Source organism: Salminus brasiliensis, chromosome 17 (assembly GCF_030463535.1).
Source record: "Salminus brasiliensis chromosome 17, fSalBra1.hap2, whole genome shotgun sequence".
NCBI classification, from domain to species: Eukaryota; Metazoa; Chordata; class Actinopteri; order Characiformes; family Bryconidae; genus Salminus; species Salminus brasiliensis.
In genome coordinates this window covers 4889414-4908749 of record NC_132894.1, presented here as the reverse complement: position 1 = coordinate 4908749, position 19336 = coordinate 4889414, and the positions used below count along the sequence as shown (strand labels likewise).

The window sequence follows — 19336 nt, the reverse complement described above, 5'->3', positions numbered from 1 at the left end:
GTGTAACGGTACACAAAATTGGACTCACAGTCTGTTACCCAGAAAAGCATATGATTAAGATCTTACAGATAAGATGTTTGTTCCCTCTAGCGCTGCAGATCGTACCCCTGAAGCCGTTAATACAGGCTGTAGTGAGTTAATTAAGCAGTAAAGTTGAAATGATGGCGATAAAATCCTACTTATTATTTTTAGTAGAGATGCACCGAGCCATCTTTTTCTGTTCTGATACAGATCCTGATACATGAACTTCGCATATCGGATGATACCAGATACCGATTCAATACCACTGTTGAATTAATAAACTTAAGACTTAAGGAATCAGGACTGACACACTCATTACTTTACTAATTTTGTAAAACAAGCTATAACAAATGAACACAGATCAATGAACCCAATTTCTGTTTATTGGTCACTAAAATTAAGGACTCAGGATTTTTATTCTGAAATTCGAAGTCTGCGAGACTAAAGAGGAGCGAGCAGCCCCTCTCTTCTCGGTTCTCCTGATATGCAAGACAAGCTGGATTCTTTGCTGATAGCTGATGGCAGGTCGAGATCACCACACTTGCTGTTTGCTATGATCTGTGTAGGATGTCTGTAGGTTACTCTGATCCTGAGTTATGAAGCCTAGAATACCGGCAGTAATTATTTGATACCCAATCCAGCTAATTTTGTTAGATCAGATATCTGATTCTAGTATCGAATCGGTGTGTCCCTTTTTTCAGTCACTTTGAATCCAAAAGGTGAAAACAGCAAGAGATAAACAATAAATAGAGATAACAAACTGTGACAGTGTCTCGCTCTACATGTGAGAGGCAGAAACGAAAAAGGAGGAGTGTGGAGGGAGGGGGGGGCAAACAAGACTACAGTTACCACAGCAATACCCTTAAACCACTACAGTCCCCACAGTGCCACGCAAACCCAACAGCTGTACAGGCAGGAATGCTTGTGAAATTACCATATTTATCTTTAAAGTGCATTCAGTGTATTGTCTGTGCATCTCACTGAACCATGACCCCTAAAATGTACTGTTACACTACGATTAATCACTGACCCCAGATGAGGGCAACCAGCCAAGAAACATTTAGAATCGGACATGTGCTTCTTTACTTTAAAGAGGGAGATGCTAGGCTAACACGGCTAACAATCACTGGAATGAAGACTGTCACCAATCTCATCTCTGTAAGTACACACATCAGAAGATGCCTCTCAAGCTGCTTCCAGTCCTTTTTGTTTCACATAAGTGAATATGGTTTAGAACAAAGTGTGACCAACTTCTACAAACACAAAATAAAATAAACATTATTCTTCATATTTAACCAATCGATTCGTTTTAGTTCCCTTCTAAGTTTTCCATCATCACTACCACTTCTCTTGCTGGCAGTGTTAAAATATTTGCCTCCTTTCGTGAGAGTACTCTGGTCATTTCTATAAGACCCGAGACGAATCCAGGACAGATTTTTTTTATTATTTTTTTTTTATTTCTCCACAAATTTAGGGCATTTAACACCAGACGGACCAAAAGAACTGCACTTGGGGGGTGATCGGCTCATCACATGTACTGTAACCTGTAGCTTAACCTGGTATGTCTCCCAGACAGCTATAAACAAATGCCATATCTACCGCATGCTAAACATGCACTAATCCAGAACACAGGAGCAGCGTTCACAGCTTTTTCAGAGGAAAACGGCCAAAGCCAGCATGAAGTCATTTAACGTAGGCATTACATGATGTAATGTGCTAATTTGCATATTTGTGATGGAATCGTGTTTTATTTACATGCTGCCTGGTGTCAGATGGGATCAGTCTGGTACATCTTACTGCTGTAGATCCTGCCCACAAAACACACAACTCAGTACTGAACTCTGCATCATCAATTACTGGTTATGCACACGTCACTTTAAGAGTCTTTAAGCTCCATTTTACACTACTGTTTATTTTGCACTCATCATACCCATCATGCCTGCTGCATAGATCACTTTACTTTTTATGTAAATTCAGGGACCTCTATACATATACTTTACTAATTTACAGCAATGTACTTTATAACAGACAGATTTTTTACATTGCTGCATCTGCTACTTCACTTCTGAGGTCAATGTCAGGGACCTCTTTCTGTTTATTTATACAAACACTTAAACTCTTACATTTCTAAAAACTAGTATAATACCTTTTCTTGCCTAGTTTAATGTTTATATATAATTTATTTTTTTATAATATTTTAAATGTTTGATGTTTATTGTTGCACCATGGGTCAGAGAGTAACAATTTTAATCCTGAGGCCTGTACATATTGCAGTTTTGACAATAAAGCTGACTGACTTTCTTAGTACAGGATAAACCAAACAAAGTCTGAAAAATCACTAAAATGCGGCAACAAAATGTCTTTACAAATTCTAGTTTACGAACCTGTTAAATAATTCGGACCAGAGCAAAAACAAACAAGCAGGTGTTAACAAGACGTCCCACCCAGTAGCTAGAATGTAGATAATTATATCTAGTGCAGTCGCACTGTGTGAACGCTAAACTTCACAACCAACCAGCCCCAATCAAATTTTGTTCAAGATCATCCTGTTAATCCAGTATCGTGAATCATTAAAGTGCATCATTACAGCTATATGGGTCACGATGTTCAGGGTTTATTGTATTAAGAGGACGGCACAGCAAGAGCTGAAAAGGTTGAATTGGAGAACTTTGATTTATCTGCGCTGAATCAAACAGGATTAGAGCTTTCTGAAGACACCACTGTACTGTAAAGAATGGCCTGAAAGGTGGGGACATGTAATTAGAGCTGGGGAATATGGCTTTTTTATTGTATCATGATAAGAATAAGCTTTTCTAATCATATGGAGGAGACTGTTAGTGCTTAATAAACACTGATCAGCTGCAGGTTTCATTACTAACAGTGTAATTAGACTGGGTTCATTAGATGAAGAGCAGCAGATGTTGAGTATAAATCACTGTATTCAGTACAGGGAGGATCTGAATAGCAGTTTATAAGAATCTGTAGTTACTGATGTGTTTAGTCTGTGATTACATGTATCGTGATAGTATTTTTACCATATCGACCAGCCCTACGTGTAGTGCAGTCGAACATCTGCTCTGAAAATCGGCCTCAGAGCGTGAACATCGAAAGCCTTTCTGTACTGCACTGAAGACAAGCCTCGACTACAGTTCAGCCACCTGACTCAGACCTGCTTTGATCCTCCACTGTTCTGATAAGATTACTGACTATCAGCGTGAGAAAAACTTTCAGACGAACTTTAATCCAGAACCACCGAGCAGCTCCAACCACACTGATCACACTCGGCACAGATCAGTATCAGCAACTGCATCTCTGGTCTCAAAGAAGCACTTCACAAGAACACAGGGCCTACTTTCAGATTCAGAGGGCAAAGCAGGCCTGAATCAGGTGCACAAAAGCAGGCCTCACTTTAGCAGTGCATCTCCAGCGGTTTCATTTTTCTGCTATTAGGCCAAATCGGCGTACTTGCCCAGGCTGAGCGCAGATGCGAGTCACTACCAGCTCAAATCAGATTTCAAAGATTATTCTGCGTCACTTGCAACGCAACGGATAACGGCCGCCATCTCTCCACTGCCTCTGCATATGAAAGCAGCTTGTTAAGATAGGACACCACAGCAACCACCCGGCACACCACAGCAAGGAACTGCCTGAAATACCATAGCAATCAAAAACCTTGCCACAGCTTAGGACCCATCTAGCGTCCACTTAACACCATCATAACCACCTGGGATACCATAGCTACCACTTCAGACCATCACAGCCACCAACTTGGATAACAAACCACTTAACAACCACCTAGCGAGACCATAGCTATAACCTCATAGCAGCCAACTTACAGCATATTAACCACCTAACCACACTGTAGTGGCCACCTGGGATACAATAGCTACCATTTAGCAACACCATGGAAGCCACCAGGAATTACAATAGCAACCACATAGCCTTTAAATGAAACAACTTTAGCTCCATTAGGAACATTTAGGTTCAGATAAATTGCCTAGAACTTTTATTTTTTAATTTTTTTTATAAATATGGTACTGCTGTGGATAAACAAAAACCCACACAGATCATTTAGTGTGCATTAGATCAAAGTGTGTGCATTAGCTTCAACTAAGCAAGAAAAACAAGAGGAGGCAGATGCTGATAAGCAGGTCAACAAATCTGAAAGCTTGGTAAGATCCCCCTCAGGCCATTTTCCACTTTTTGCTGGACAAAGCGAGAGATTTCTCTCATTTAGCCAGACCATCGATCCAGAACCCAACAAAAACAACTCAGGGTATTATTGACGTTGGCAGTGCCGCCGCTGCAGGCAGACCAACCTGCAGAGTGACCAGAAAAACAAAAGCACCTATTTTAACAGCCTTCATTGAAGCTTCCATGATTAGAGCATCAGCAGATACACGACATGACCAAAGTGTGTGGACACCTGCTTGCCCAATATTTCCTCATAAGACCATTTAAAGGGAGCATGTCCCCCATTTATTGCAGTCCCAGCATCTACATCTCTGGTAAGGCTTTATTCTAGATGTTGGAACATTGCTGTGAAGAGCATTTGACTGCATTCTGCCCTATTAGAGCATCAATGAAGTTTCTTCTGCCACTTCCAAACACATTGGCTGAAGCTCAATCTCTTAACAAAAGTTAAACTCCAAAGGGTTCCACTGCTTAACAGCCCAATGCTGGGGGCTTTATACCCTATTAGTCCACACTTGGCATTGGATATTACACAAGATGTGTCAACAACAGATGTACCTTAATGCATGATCACTTGATCAGTCTAATGGGAGCAGGTGATCCAAAGCGGTCAGAGCCAAAAAATCCAATCCTTTAAGTCCTGAAAGTTGTGAGGTGGGGCCACTATGAGCATCAATAAGCCTTAGGAACCAATGATCCGTGTACCGGTTGACCTCTTCTGCACCACTTTCGGTAGATACTGACCACTGCATACCAACCCCCCCAAAAAACACAAAAACAAAAACCTGCCTGATGTTTTGGAGAAGTTCTGACACAGTCACAGTTTGGTTCTCGTCAAAGTGGCTCAGATCCTTTAGCTTGCCCATTCTTCCTTGCCTAATGCATCCACCCATTGACTGATGCATCAGAATATGAAGAAAATCAATATTCTTCAATTTACATGTAAGTGGTGTTAATGTTATGGCTCAACAGTGCTTCAAACAGGCCCACAAGAAACAAAACCAGATGCGTTAGATGGTGAACCTTCGCGTCCTTCTGCCTAATTGCCCATTTTCTGCTGATATCACCCCCGAAAAACTGCCCCACCATCAGATCAGCCCCGACCCTTCTCACACAACACTCCTGAAGATCAAGAGGATGGTTATAAGGTCTGCTGGGTGGTTCAGTTACAGAAGGAGTGATGAAAGCTTTTACGTATGCCATCGCTGAGTAACCGCGGTTAATTGTGGTTCCCTACCACAACCACAGCCATCAATCATGCATGCAAGTGGCTTATGGCTTGGAAAGACTGATATGGCACAACAGCACAGTCTTAAAAGGTGCTCAGTACAAAAACAACAGCTGTAGAAAAGAGTAGAACTAGAGACATTTGAAGACTGGAGAAATTTCCTTTTTCCATATTTTATTGATAACCAACAGGTTCTGGCTGGCAGGTCTTCATCAGGGCATCAGAAGCAGGTACAGTTCCAAAACACCTTCTCATCACATACCTGGATTCGTTTGAAATGTCATCTTAAATGATCAGGTACAGCTGAAGCACATCCATTGTGTTCTTGGGTACGTTCCTGGTATGTTTTCTTTCTCAATCCTGAATACTGTTCAGTACTCCTATCCCTCAGGAAGAAACACACACAGCTAACAATCTGTTTACACCAGGCATTAACGAATAAATTCTGGATCTACTTTGGCTGGATTCTGTTTACACTCGTCACTAAAACGTGTCTCCAGTGTGACCAGAGGAGACCAGATTTTACTCTCCCGTGCACAAACACTTCTACACGTACATCATTTACGTTGTACTTCCTGTAAACAACAGCTTCTCATGAATCTAGTCAGGCAATGGGACACCGTGAACGGTTTAGAGGAACCGTGGGAGTTCTTCGTGAAAGCGATGGAACGATAGATGGTTCTCACATTCCCGTTCCCATCAGAAAAGGTAAAGCACTATTTAAATACAAGGGATCACACTGTGTAATCCTGCCATCATCTACTGGTACCGGCTACCACACACACACACACACAGAGCTAACGAGGGCGAGAGAGCACGCGAGTGAGAAGCCACAATCCACAGTAAATTACTGATATTATCTTTTTTTTTTTTTTTTTTTTTTTTTCTTTCTTCGACAGACGCATTTCAGCTTGCCTGACTGCATCCAAATACGGAAATACAGAATTCAGTTTACACTAGTTTTTAATGTGACTGGGCTATGTCTCCGAGCAGCCCCGAATGGTGTTAGAGTGATCCGATCAGAATCCAATCACAATCATGCGTTTACACCCTGCATACGCTTTACGTGATTAAGGGAACTCCAAATGTGATTCATTTGTATTTGACTCATTACAGAACTCAATATCCCATCCATCATTACCTGCGGAGATCAATCCCATCCATACCTCACCGATAACTACCAACATCCATACACCCTCAGTCTAAACTCTAACTGTAATTACAAAGGGCTCTGGGGTCAGCAACCACAAGAAGCCTCTGCCTAGCTTCTCCTATTTCACACAAGCGAGGATTCAAACTGGAAGCGGAACAACATCAGCACCTCAGAGCGCGTTTATAATCATTTTATCACATCACATGATCTGAATACTGGTGTTAAAAAAAAAACAAAAAAAACAAAAAAAAAAAACAAGAACCTCAACATCACCCTCATTATCTAAGATTACACAGGTTCATATTTATCTACAGCAACCCATCGTAACTCGGTTAGAATCTGACCACACCACAACAAACACAATGAACAACACTTACTGCAACCTGACGTCCCTTATTTAATACATCTCATACTTTTCCATATTTGTGTCATAACAGTTTACCCAAGTGTGTAACTTGAGACCAAATGCACAGGGAAGATATACCAAATACAAACACAGTTATTCAGAGTGAGTTTGGTGTGCAGTGGTTAATTGTGGAGAAACCTACCCACTCAGATTTCTTTACAGCGGTAATGATAAGAACCAGGGGCTCCCATAACTATATCGATATTTTATTTATTGCCTTAAAAGAGTGAAAACATTTCAGGTGTTTTTTTTGGGGGACACAATGCCATTAAACACAATATGCCATTAAACTAATATATACTTTATATATACATTAAACTAATATATACTTTATATATACATTAAACTAATATATACTTTATATATACATTAAACTAATATATATATATATATATATATATATATACACACACATATACATACACACACATATATATATATATATATATATATATACACACATATATATATATATATATATATATATATATATATATATATATATATATATATATATATATAAATAAATAAATAAAAGAAAGCAGTGTCTCTGGCATGAAGCAGTGAATTTATAACCACTGAGTGTAACACCTTCCCGTTAGGGAGCCTTTAAAGCATTAGACTCTTCAGACGTCTGGCTCTATTCACTACCCCTCCTAAGCTTTTCGCATCGAACCACTCCGAATGACTTTGCTTACATCTCACAATCACCATTTAATTATACAGTTTATGCAATTTATACAATACCAAATGACAATCTGTAAAAAGGGATTTCTCACAAATGCTGACCTGCAGACACCCTGTACGAGGAGAATGCACTCCTGGCCAGTGCGATGGACCCGCTGGAAAGAGCTGTGAGCAGCCAGCGAAGCGTGCAAGAGAGAAATCCTAACAGAGGGAGACTCTGCCAAGCACAATTAGCACCATGTGACCGGTCCGTCCGGCTAGCGGAGAGAGGCAGAGAAGCGCTTCGAGAAGCTGCTACGAAACACAAAGTCTCAGCTTCACTTCTAATAGCTCGGGGAGAGAGACGAGGGAAGAGGTTAGTGCTGAGGAGAACTGAGTCATGAGTTATTTGACCAGCCAAGCAATGTTTCCCAAAAATAAATCTGCATCTGCAACTTTCATATCAGTGCAGTTCCCCCCCAATCAACTGCAGTCAGTGTAAATGTTCAAGTCCAACGGCGTGAGAACTGGGCCCACTATGATAGTTTTTCCCATATATACTGCACAATGAAATGGCCCAAGGTTAAAAACCCGGACCAACGTGGGTTTCCATGCCTTCACTATGCAGGGACTCCATAATGACTACACACACACACACACACACACACACACACACACACACACACAAAATAAATAATATATTATATAATATAATATATATAACACAAACCAATAACTCTTAGCTTTTAACTGTAATACTGTACATCATATTAGGGCTGGGAGATATGGTAAAAATACTAAACCACAATATTTAAAGACTTTTTTTTGCATGTAATCACAGACTAAATACATCAGAAGCAGCATATTCTTAAAAACTACTATTCAGATCCTCTCCTCTACTGAATACTGTGATTTATACTCAATATCTGCTGCAATTCATCTAATTACACCACTCTAATTACACTGCTTGTAATGAAACCTGCTGCTGATCAGTGCTTATTAGTCACAGACAATATTAGAAAAGCATATCGTGCATCACAATAACAAATCATCATCTATCATCACGATAGATATAAAATATCGTCATATCGCCCAGCTCTGCATCATATACTGGATTTCCTCTATGATCTGAATGGATCTCAGGTCTCTGGAGAGTCGATTAATCAGACTGAAGAATACTAAACAGTCCATTAATTCTTAATTATATTATAATACAGCCACTCTGACACTAAGACTAATAATTATTGGCTTTTAACCTGGTTTCTGACATATGTTGGATCTTGTCCATGACTTGAATACCTTCTCTAACTTCTCTGTTAAAAATATAATATCATAACCACCCACAGAAACAAACAGCCCCTAAAATAACAATATTTATCAAGAGACTATACATGTAATCACAGACTAAATACATCAGAAGCAGCATATTCTTAAAAACGACTATTCAGATCCTCTCCTTTACTGAATACTGTGATTTATACTCAATATCTGCTGCAATTCATCTAATTACACCACTCTAATTACACTGCTTGTAATGAAACCTGCTGCTGATCAGTGCTTATTAGTCACAGACAATATTCCTGATATGCTTAGAAAAGCATATCGTGTATCACAATAACAAAATCCATCACGATAGATATAAAATATCGTCATATCGCCCAGCCCTGCATCATATACTGGATTTCCTCTATGATCTGAATGGATCTCAGGTCTCTGGAGAGTCGATTAATCAGACTGAAGAATACTAAACAGTCCATTAATTCTTAATTATATTATAATACAGCCACTCTGACACTAATACTAATAATTATTGGCTTTTAACCTGGTTTCTGACATATGTTGGATTTTGTCCATGACTTGAATACCTACTCTGTCCCTGGACAGTCACTTCAACAGGTTGCTATAAGCTGTAATAAACACTCACAGTAACTTCTCCATATAATATAATATAATATAACCACCCACAGAAACAAACAGCCCCTCAAATAACATTAATATAAATATCTACTATGTTTTATCCTCGTAACTGTACACGTCGTAAACACTGGTAGACCCAAGTGACCTGTTTGGGTTAGCTAGCTAGCTAGCTAGCCAACCTCGTTAGCGCCCCATTACTTCTCAATACACTTAGCTAGCTAGTTAGCCCCACAATTAGCTAGCTATCCAACCAAGCTATAATAAGCATCTTCAAGCTGAATATATATATATCAGCTAACTTACTAAAAAAGGCCTTAAGCTTAACCTGTAAATAAACATAGCTAAGGCAGAGCTACAGGATCATTAGCCCGGGCTAGCTAATGCTTGTGCCTGCGCTTGTGCTAAGCTAACTCGGCTCCAAGTTACACAGTGATGCTGAATAACAGGTGACCTCGCAAGGCTGGATATTTTTGACAAGGAATAAGCTTGTAAAATACGAAAAGCACATTCTGGAGATGTGGGAGCTACATATTAGAAAAGTGTAAAGTAGTTAGTTAAGTGTCAATCAGTCGACATGTCCGAGCGGCCGTCTGGGCTAATGAAGTTAGCTAGCTGGCTAACTAGCGCTGAAGCAGCTCCGCTAACCTCGCACCTGTTGCTGCTGCTGGCTCGCTTCCGTCACCTCGGGATCCCTCCCGTACCCCCACAACACCTCATCAAAGGGTAATTAACCATCAATACGGGGCAGTTTAGCACCCAAACAACAAAAAGAAAAGGAAAGGAAGAAGCGAACTGACCTCGGACACTGTTCGGACAGTCGCCCACTAAACCCACTCCGCATCTGCTGCTGTGTTGAGCCTGCAGTCCTGCAGCATTGTGGGAGCCTGTGCTGCATTCCCAGACTTTAAAGAGACAGTCAGGCACTGTGATTGTTTTAGGCAGTGAAATATGAGGGTCTCTGCAGAGCCACATCAAAATTACTCTTAATTAATCTGCCAATGACATATTGTAAGATCTCCACAACCGCATATCCATCCATGAAGTGGAGCTGAGGAGCGAGGAAGTTCATGAAGTTCATGAAGTTCATGGTGACACCATCACCAGAGTTAACACTATTGACAGCTTGTGGGACTGTGACTGGGGGGGGGGGGGTATGGGGGGTGAAGAGCAAGTGGGAAACCCCCTGTCCTGGGGGCCTAAGCACAAAGTCTGCGGTGGGCCGAGGCCTGGAAAGACCAAACGGCCAATAATATACACAGCAGTGGTGTGGTGTAACAGATAACACCACTACCGGCCAGCAAGCTGCCACACCGTGTGGGAGACTGGGGTTCGATTCCCAGTCTGGGGGGCTATTATGCTGCGCTATACCACTAAGAGTCCCTGGGCAAGACTCCTAACGCTACATTGGCTCACGTCTGTAATATGAGTCACCTTGTAAGTCGCTCTGGATAAGAGTAATGCTATACACCAATCCAAGAAAGCCATAACATTAACACCCCTGCATCTTCTCTTGCACCACTAATTAAAATCTGTTAGACATTCTTAACACCACATCAATATTAAAACCTTCTAGATTTGATATTCTTGGTGTATATTGGTTACGTGACCATATTGTAACCACTACATCTCTGCTAAGATGGTAGTGTGTGTGATGCTGGTGTGACTGTATCAGTCTAGAGGATGACAAACGCAGTCAGTCAATCAGTCCACAGATGGGCCAGACCTCTCTAACCTACCACCATTGAGTGAATACAGTCACAGAGTTTAGAAGACTTTCTACTAGACTTTGGAGGAGCATTGCTGTCCGGATTTGATTGCACTCACAGACAAGAACATCAGTGAGGTCAGGACCCCAAAAGTATTGGATAAAGGACCATCCATCATTCCAGAGAGCACAGTTCTTCCACTGCTCCACAGCTCAATGCTGGGGGGCTTTATACCCCTCTACTAGCCCAAGCCTGGCATTAGGCAGCAATGCCAATAGGTTCATGTTTACCTGCTCCAGAGAGTCCTAATGTATTGGCAGTACTTCCAACAATACAGAGACTAGACAAGCTGTGCATTTGCACATCTGTGTCAGCAATGGGTGCAACAAAGGGGCGAGAACCTGAATACAGATGAAGGTCCAGAGGATGTCAAACGCAGTCAGTCAATCAACAGATGGGCCAGGCCTCTCTAACCCACCACCAGTGAGTGAATACAGTCATGGGACTGTGGCTTATGTTTGGACCCTTATAATTACAGGGTCTACAGTCAGCAAAGGCCGTACCACCTCAATCCACCACCTACTTCACCTACTTTCTCTGCATTCATCCATCTCGCCACCCTACACAGCCCTATACGGTTTGTTACGCCGCTCACTCTGACTTCCTTAAATGCACCTGGCTGTCAGGAATGAGAACGTAAGGCTCTAGCTAAATATGTAACCGTTCAGCTGCAGCTTTGCGGTTTCGTGCCTCCCCCTGTGAGCCTGCTTATTGAGCCCGTGTGAGTGATTACAGTGGGACTGGAGGCTTCCTCCAGACTGGGACACGTGCAGGTTAGTGAGAATATATCAGTGCGACTTGTTTGGTAAGCAGTACTGCTCAAACAGTCGTCCATAATGCTGCCCAGACACTTGGTGACGGGTTCGAATGCACCATTGCTCCTGAGGGATCATGGTTTTTGTCAGCCAGTGCGACACTGAGTAAACACGGAAAGCCCTTCAGGACACGCAGGACTGAGCGCAAGCAAAAAAAAAAAAAAAAACCTTGGGAATCCTCTAAATATACACTATATGGACAAAAGTATTGGGACACCTGCTCATTCATTCAGTTTTTTATGAAATCAAGGGGATTAAAAATAGTTTATCCTGCATTTGTTGGAGTAACTGTCTCTACTGTCCAGAGAGGAAGGCTTTCTACTAGACTTTGGAGGAGCATTGCTGTCCAGATTTGATTGCACTCACCGACAAGAACATCAGTGAGGTCAAGATCCCCCCCAAAACTCCCCCAAAAGTATTGGATAAAGGACCATCCATCATTCCATTCCAGTTCTTCCACTGCTCCACAGCTCAATGCTGCTGGGGGGTTTTATACCCCTCTAACCCACGTCTGGCATTAGGCAGCAATGCCAGTAGGTTCACGTTTACCTGCTCCAGAGAGTCCTATTCTATTGGCAGTACTTCCAACAATACAGAGACTAGACAAGCTGTGCATTTGCACATCTGTGTCAGCAATGGGTGCAACTTATAAGCAGCTGAATGCCTTCATTAGAAGGGGGGTCCACAAACATCAGAACAGATGCAGGTGAACATAAATCCAGTAAAAAGGAGAAACAAGAGCTTCTCATTCTGAAGAAAGAAAGTAGTGAGATCTTGTCGGTGAGCTAGTCTGAAGAACAGAGCTCAGTTCCTCCAGGTTTCTCCTGGACGACCCCCCCCCCCCCAAGTCCAGCCAGCACAGCGTGGAGGATGTGTTCAACTCCATCAGCAGCAGCAGCAGCAGCTCACCTGATTTACCACCAAACCAGGTGTTGATCTGAGGAGAACTCTAAGTAATACTAGACTCCATGAGAGAGGAGAACTTTGGAGATGTTCTAATGATGAACACAGTGATGGAGAACCAGTAGTTTTTTACTGAGCAAATAAACACTTACTGCCCAGATAAAGAGCTTTTCGCTTATTACAGCAGATTAAAAGGTCAGCTGAATTCCCCTGTATCAAACACATTACATACACTGACCATATGGCCACAAATATCTCCACCTGAACGAGTCTAAATGAAGTCACTGGACGTGTAAAATCAGCCTTTGAGCCGCACGCTAAGCTGAGCAGAGAGACTTTCCTGTGCTGTTTAAAAGGGAGTTCATGAAATACAGAAACAGAACAAACCGACCTCAAACACTTTCTCTTTTCTTCTACATGAGGGCGAAAAACAGATGCCACACATGAATGAGGGGAACAAAAGTATGGAAGTAAACATCACAGAATTAACTACATTTTAAACAAAAACACAGCCTTAAAAAGTGACTCATTCTATTGGAGGCTAGGTTGTTGTGAGTATTTGTGCCTTAAAGCGATAGTTTGGCCAGAAATCATAAAGGTCCAGGTCCAGGTACGGCTGCAAACACTTCAAATATACCTGCAAAGCTACAACGTCATCCTTACGGTACCTTTATGGTACTAGTGTCACGTCTGCCTCTGTTTTGTCACACCTGACTCCTGTTCATTAGTGTTCCCACCTGTACCTCTTCTGTAGCCACGCCCCCTTGTTAGTCACAGTCCCTGTAGAAATACCCCCTTGGTTTAAGCATTCCCTTGTCTGGTCTTGTGGGTTTGTATTCATGGCAGTGCATTACAGTGTCTCGTCTCGTCTCATCTAGTACACCATGACAATTACATTAACTTTCTCAGTGGAAAGGGGCAGGCTTGTACCTTTTCCTAACAGTCCAGAAGTCAGACAGGAAGTAAAGCAGGAACGCCTTAGAGATGCGATTGTTGACAGTGCAAGTCATGGCCTGTCACAATAAGTTGGACGATAAATTGTTTCAGAAATAATTGCAATAAAGTATAGTACAGTCATTTTAACATATAACCTTTAAATCCACTGATATAATAATGTAACAGTAGCAATTACACCCTTCTAAAGATCAAAGAACTTTTGCTGATTAAGAATATCTAGACATTGTGCTGCCATAGTGTAAATCTACAGGTAAAGCTGCTTGAATAGTAGGTACGAACCAGTAGGTAAGAACCAGTAGGTACAAACCAGTAGGTAGGACATTTCCATAAGATAAAAGCATATCTAAAAATCATATCAGAGAATGCTCCCAGTAGAAGTAGAAGATATCTGGATAGTGTAAATCACTGTACCAGAGTAAATTTAAAACTCGGGTGATAGGACATCCTTTTTTGCATTTAAAAACAATTAAATAGGAAGTTACACCTGTATAAGTGTACGCTCAGATTGTATAATGCACCTGAGAAAAACAGAATTATCATGAGAAACACATAAAAAAAAAATCAAAAATTGTGGATCGGCTCATGCCCAGAGCCGCTAAGCAGGACATATTGAAGGGTAGCTCTACTCGCTCATTCTGCCAAAAGCCAAAATGCTCCCACACCGGAGCTGTGGAAAGCCACTTTGAAACCAAGTTCATCTGGACTTAACTCTTCCAAACGTTCCGGCTGGAAATCTGCAATCTTTAGGAGAAAACGGCTATCGAGTAGCACGTCTTCACCTGTCGCTTGGGGTGTAACAGGTCTCAGACGAGACAACAGGACAGCGTTACTAGCCGAAACAATCATCTCTAACAAGCTATAATACTCACAAGTGGACACAACAGGCAGTATCAAAGTCATGTCCATGTACCGTACGATAAGTCGGTCTTGCAATTATCATGATTTGCTATATTAGCCTAGCATCACCCATTGTAAACTAAAGAAGCACATGTCAGATGTTAAACTTTTCTTGGCTGATCGACTGCCCCTGGGCTCAGTGATCAGTTCGCTGAACTGTTCCTTTAAGCCACATTAAAGAGTGAAAGTCAGTGAATCCACTGTGATCTTAGTACTGCCACCCATAAAGAGATATTACTGGCAAAGAAGACTCATTATAGATGGATAGGCGGCTTATAATCTGGGCTAATGAGGTATTAGAGGCAGAAAGAAGCCACAGGGATTTTCTATTAACACACACTGGGACTGATGCTTTGTGCACATTTACATGCTACAGTCTTGCAGGCAATCGTGGTGAGAAACCCATGGCAGTGAAATCAAACAGAATAGGGTGGTTTTGCTATTTAATTACGGAATTACATATTTAATTACATTATTATGCAAAGTAATGCATTTGCATTCCTTATGGGCAGGTTCGAGTCAATTCTGACTCTTCGAAGGCACCTTTTATTTACTGTTATTTAAAGAAACATGCATCTGGATGCAGCCTATCACAGTACACTGAGCAGGGAGGAGTGGGGCTTCTGCTATGGACACACCCACACTAAAATACCTGTTTTTTTCTGAAGAGCTCAGAACTTGTAGGCTTGTGGTGTTTGGGGTGTGTCATGGTAGTCTGATAAATAAACAAGGCCACACAGTGTCACTGATGCAAAGCACCAAAAGCTGAATGAGTACTAATAGCACCCCCTTGTGGAGAGTCTTCAGCCTGCTAAACACAAGTGAGTAAGTTAGTAGCTGCATTCCAAAGCCTAGGCTAAAGCTGAGGTAGAAAGGGTCCTCATTAGGACTTTGTTTTCCACCATTTTTGTAGTGCTGTTTTTTTCCCACCACGTTATATGTGCACAGAGCACTGTGGGTAGGATACATCCGTTGGGTCCTTGAAATTGCTCCAAACATAGGCTGCATTTTTAGGCTGCACATGAAGGGTCGTTTTCTTTGAAAAAGCCTTCTATGACCTAGTGGCCGAAAAATGCATCCCACCTGGGCTTCAGCCTAGGCTTTGGAACATAGTGGGTGAGTGAATGAGTAGGCATGTGTCGTTAATGTTCTGTAGTGTAACTTCAACCCCTCTGTAGCACCCCTTTTTAAAGCAATATCTCTGGCAGACTACACTGGGTGGCATTTGAGGTAGACCTGTGGGTAAATCAACCATCAGCATACACGCAAAAGCAGCAGCAGAGTGGAGCTCCAGTTCCCCTCAAGAGCCTCCACTCCAACAAGAATCCACAAACTGTATGATCTGAAGAGGCTACACCTGCAGAGGAGCTGAACCACTGGCTGTATTTTTGATACATATAATATATAGACGTGGCCAAATGTTTTGAGACTGACACTGACAGATTTTGTTTTTCACAAATTTTTTTTTTTTTTTTACTGCCTCATTTCTTAGATGCTTTAGTCAGATGTTTATATGATATCCTGAGGTACAATAATAAGCTTTTCATTTGTTTTTAAAAAGGTATTGACAAATACAACCAGTTCAAGCAAAGACTTCATATTTACAGTGTTAACCCATGTTCTTTAAGACTTCTGCAGTTCGCCTTGGCATGCTGGATATCAGCTTCTGGGCTAAATCTTGACTGACGGCAACCCATTCTCGCTTAATCAGTGCTTGCAGTTGATCACAGGGGAGTTTCCTGGTCATGGACCCAAAATTTTAATGTTGTGTTCAACGAATCACTTGGTGATCAATTCGGCCTTGCTGGAAAAAGCACTGTTCATCATCAAATAGCTCCTGGATCATTGGGAGAAGTTGCTGTTGGAGGAATGGTTTGATGCCATTCCCAATTCATGACAGTTTTCTTAGGCAAAATGTTAAGCAAACCTACACCCTTGGATGAGTAGCAACCCATAAACGGTCTCAGAAAGCTTCACTGCTGGCATGACACAGGACTCATTGTGACACAGTGTGTTCATCACTGAAGCCATCCTCCAAAAGCCTTCATCTCACTGCAGTTCACGTGCAGATGCTCTCACACCATTCCATATCTGCCATTCCTGAGCAAGCTCTGCACCCAATCCCAGAGCTGCATCCTCGTTAGGAGCCGGTCCTGGCGCTTGCTTGACTTTCTTGGGTGTCCTGAAGCTATCTTCACTGCAACTGAACCTCTCTCCTCAAAGTTCTTGATGATTCGATAAATGGCCCTTTTTATGCAATGCAATGATGACTGCACATGTTTCTCTGGAGGTAAGCGTGGTCAACACTTCCAGCACCACCACCCTTTTAAGGCAACCAATCTGCTCTTCAAATCAGCATGATAGAGCGATGTGATCAGTTGCCTTGTCCTCATTAACCCCTCCTCCCGAGATAACGAGAAGATCACTGAAATAAAGTCAGCAGGCCATTTAGTGGCAGGGCTGAAATGCGGAGGCCGGAATGCAGCAATGTTTGTGATTAAGTTCATTTTATGATTTGTGTCAGTCTCAAAACTTTAGGCCACGTCTGTACACAATCATTTGGTGTGTGTGTGTGAGGGGCATAAAGCCACTGTTGCTCTCACTAGACGTTGGTGATGTTCCTCTGGAGATCAGAGGATCATGCGTTCATGTGAACTCTGCATCCAAAACAATGTTACTCATTAATAAAATCACTGATGAAGCTGTGATTAACCCTGCTTTCTAAATGTTAGCGCAGGGGTAGTCAGGGGTCATGGCGGTGCGGCAGAGCCAAGCAGAAGAGTGTGTGAGGGAGTCACATGCATGCCTGTGAGTGTATAGCGGTGTAGTACTCACTGAGACACTGCAGGCCATGCTTTCTCTGCAGGCTCTTGCTGCACAGTGAGCACGTGGCCAGGCTGGAGAACGAGCCGAGTATCAGCTGGTGGCCGTTAGCCGTGCGGCTGATCATGCTCGAGCGGCGTGTTTTCTCTTTCAGCTCCCTCTCCCTCTCTTTCTCCCTCTCTTTCTCCTTCTCCCTCTCTCTTTTCTCGCCTTTCTCTTTCTGCTGTTCTTTTTCCCGGTTCTTACCCTGAAACAGAGACAGAAAAATACAAATATAGCTCATATGTACACAGTTATGTCAGAAGATTATGACCACCACTCAGCCCATTATGTCAGCTCCACTTCCCATACAGGAGCAGTGTGTGTCCATCTGTTTCTCTGTTTGTTCTTCAGTGGTCAGGACCCCACAGAACTGACCACCACAGTGCAGACTGTAGTGTTTTTTGGGTGGTGGGTCAGCATTCTCAGCACTGCAGTGACACTAACTGACATGGTGGTGGCGAGTGTGTTAGTAGTGTGTGTTGCGCTGGTGGTAAGAGTGGATCAGAGACAGCAGTGCTGCTGGAGTGCTTAAACCCCTCTGACGGTGAATCGCCCACCAACCAGAAACATCCAGCCTAAAGTCCTGTGGGCACTGATGAAAGACTAAAAGTTGACCAATACAAACTGTGCAGGGACAGAGACAGAGCTTCTGTCTCTGTCTTTGAACAGTGAGTGGACAGACACAGTGTTTAAGCACTCCTGTGTCTAACTCTTACTACCAGCGCAACACACACTACTAACACACCGCCACCAACATGTCAGTTAGTGTCACTGCAGTGTTGAGAATGACTGACCCACCACCCAAAAAACACTACAGTCTGCACTGTGGTGGTCAGTCCTGTGGGGTCCTGACCACTGAAGAACAAACAGGGTGAAAGGAGGCTGATAACAGAGTCTGTAGAGAAACAGACGGACACAGTCTGGACTTACAGAGCTACACACTGCTCCTGGTGTTGAAGAAGAGGAAGTTACAGTTGCTGCAATGTTTCTTGGAAACGTAAGCATGAAGGAAGATGAGGCTGAAGCTCAGAGGAAGTGTGCAATACAGCAGTGAGGTCAGCACAGGCCTGAAATCACCTTGTCTTTGTTGAAGGACCCTGTCATCCGGTTCCTCAGAGAACTCAGTGTGCGTTTGACTTTAGTGCCCCGCTCTGACCTCTCCGCCCTGTCCTCCTCTTCGTCGTTCCTAATGGACAACAACAACAGAGAAAGAGGGGTGTTTCATACCTCGCCCAGTGCTCCTGGAGATTGATCTACAGCGTCAACCAATGTCTCTACAGTACATCCGGCTGGGAATAAAAACAGCCTGGCCAGTTCAAGCTTAGCTCCTGACCAGTATAGGGTATGTTTTCATTTGAGTTTGATGGTTTAGCTGGTCTATTACCATCTCCTAAACCCTCAAACTAAGCTGCAGAAGAGCCATCCAGGCAGTTGGAACAAAAAATTGTGTTTTTTTTAACTTTCTGGACCTGAATTAGCCATCTTTACCGACCAATGACCAAGCTTGCTGACCAGCACGACTATACAGAACAGCATGACCAGGGTGAT

The 19336-nt window shown here is 42.5% G+C and overlaps 1 protein-coding gene across 3 annotated transcripts in view; it reads right to left on the bottom strand.

The window, feature by feature from the left end:
- Positions 1–19336, bottom strand: part of arhgef18b (rho/rac guanine nucleotide exchange factor (GEF) 18b) — a 59160-nt gene that overhangs the window by 31159 nt on the left and 8665 nt on the right. For all 3 annotated transcript variants that reach the window (XM_072659956.1, XM_072659957.1, XM_072659958.1), the window contains 2 exons: positions 18866–18974; positions 17759–17993 (listed from right to left, as the gene is read on the bottom strand). In XM_072659956.1, the coding sequence (XP_072516057.1) occupies positions 17759–17993; positions 18866–18974 (344 nt within the window). The remainder of the gene's footprint in view (positions 1–17758; positions 17994–18865; positions 18975–19336) is intronic.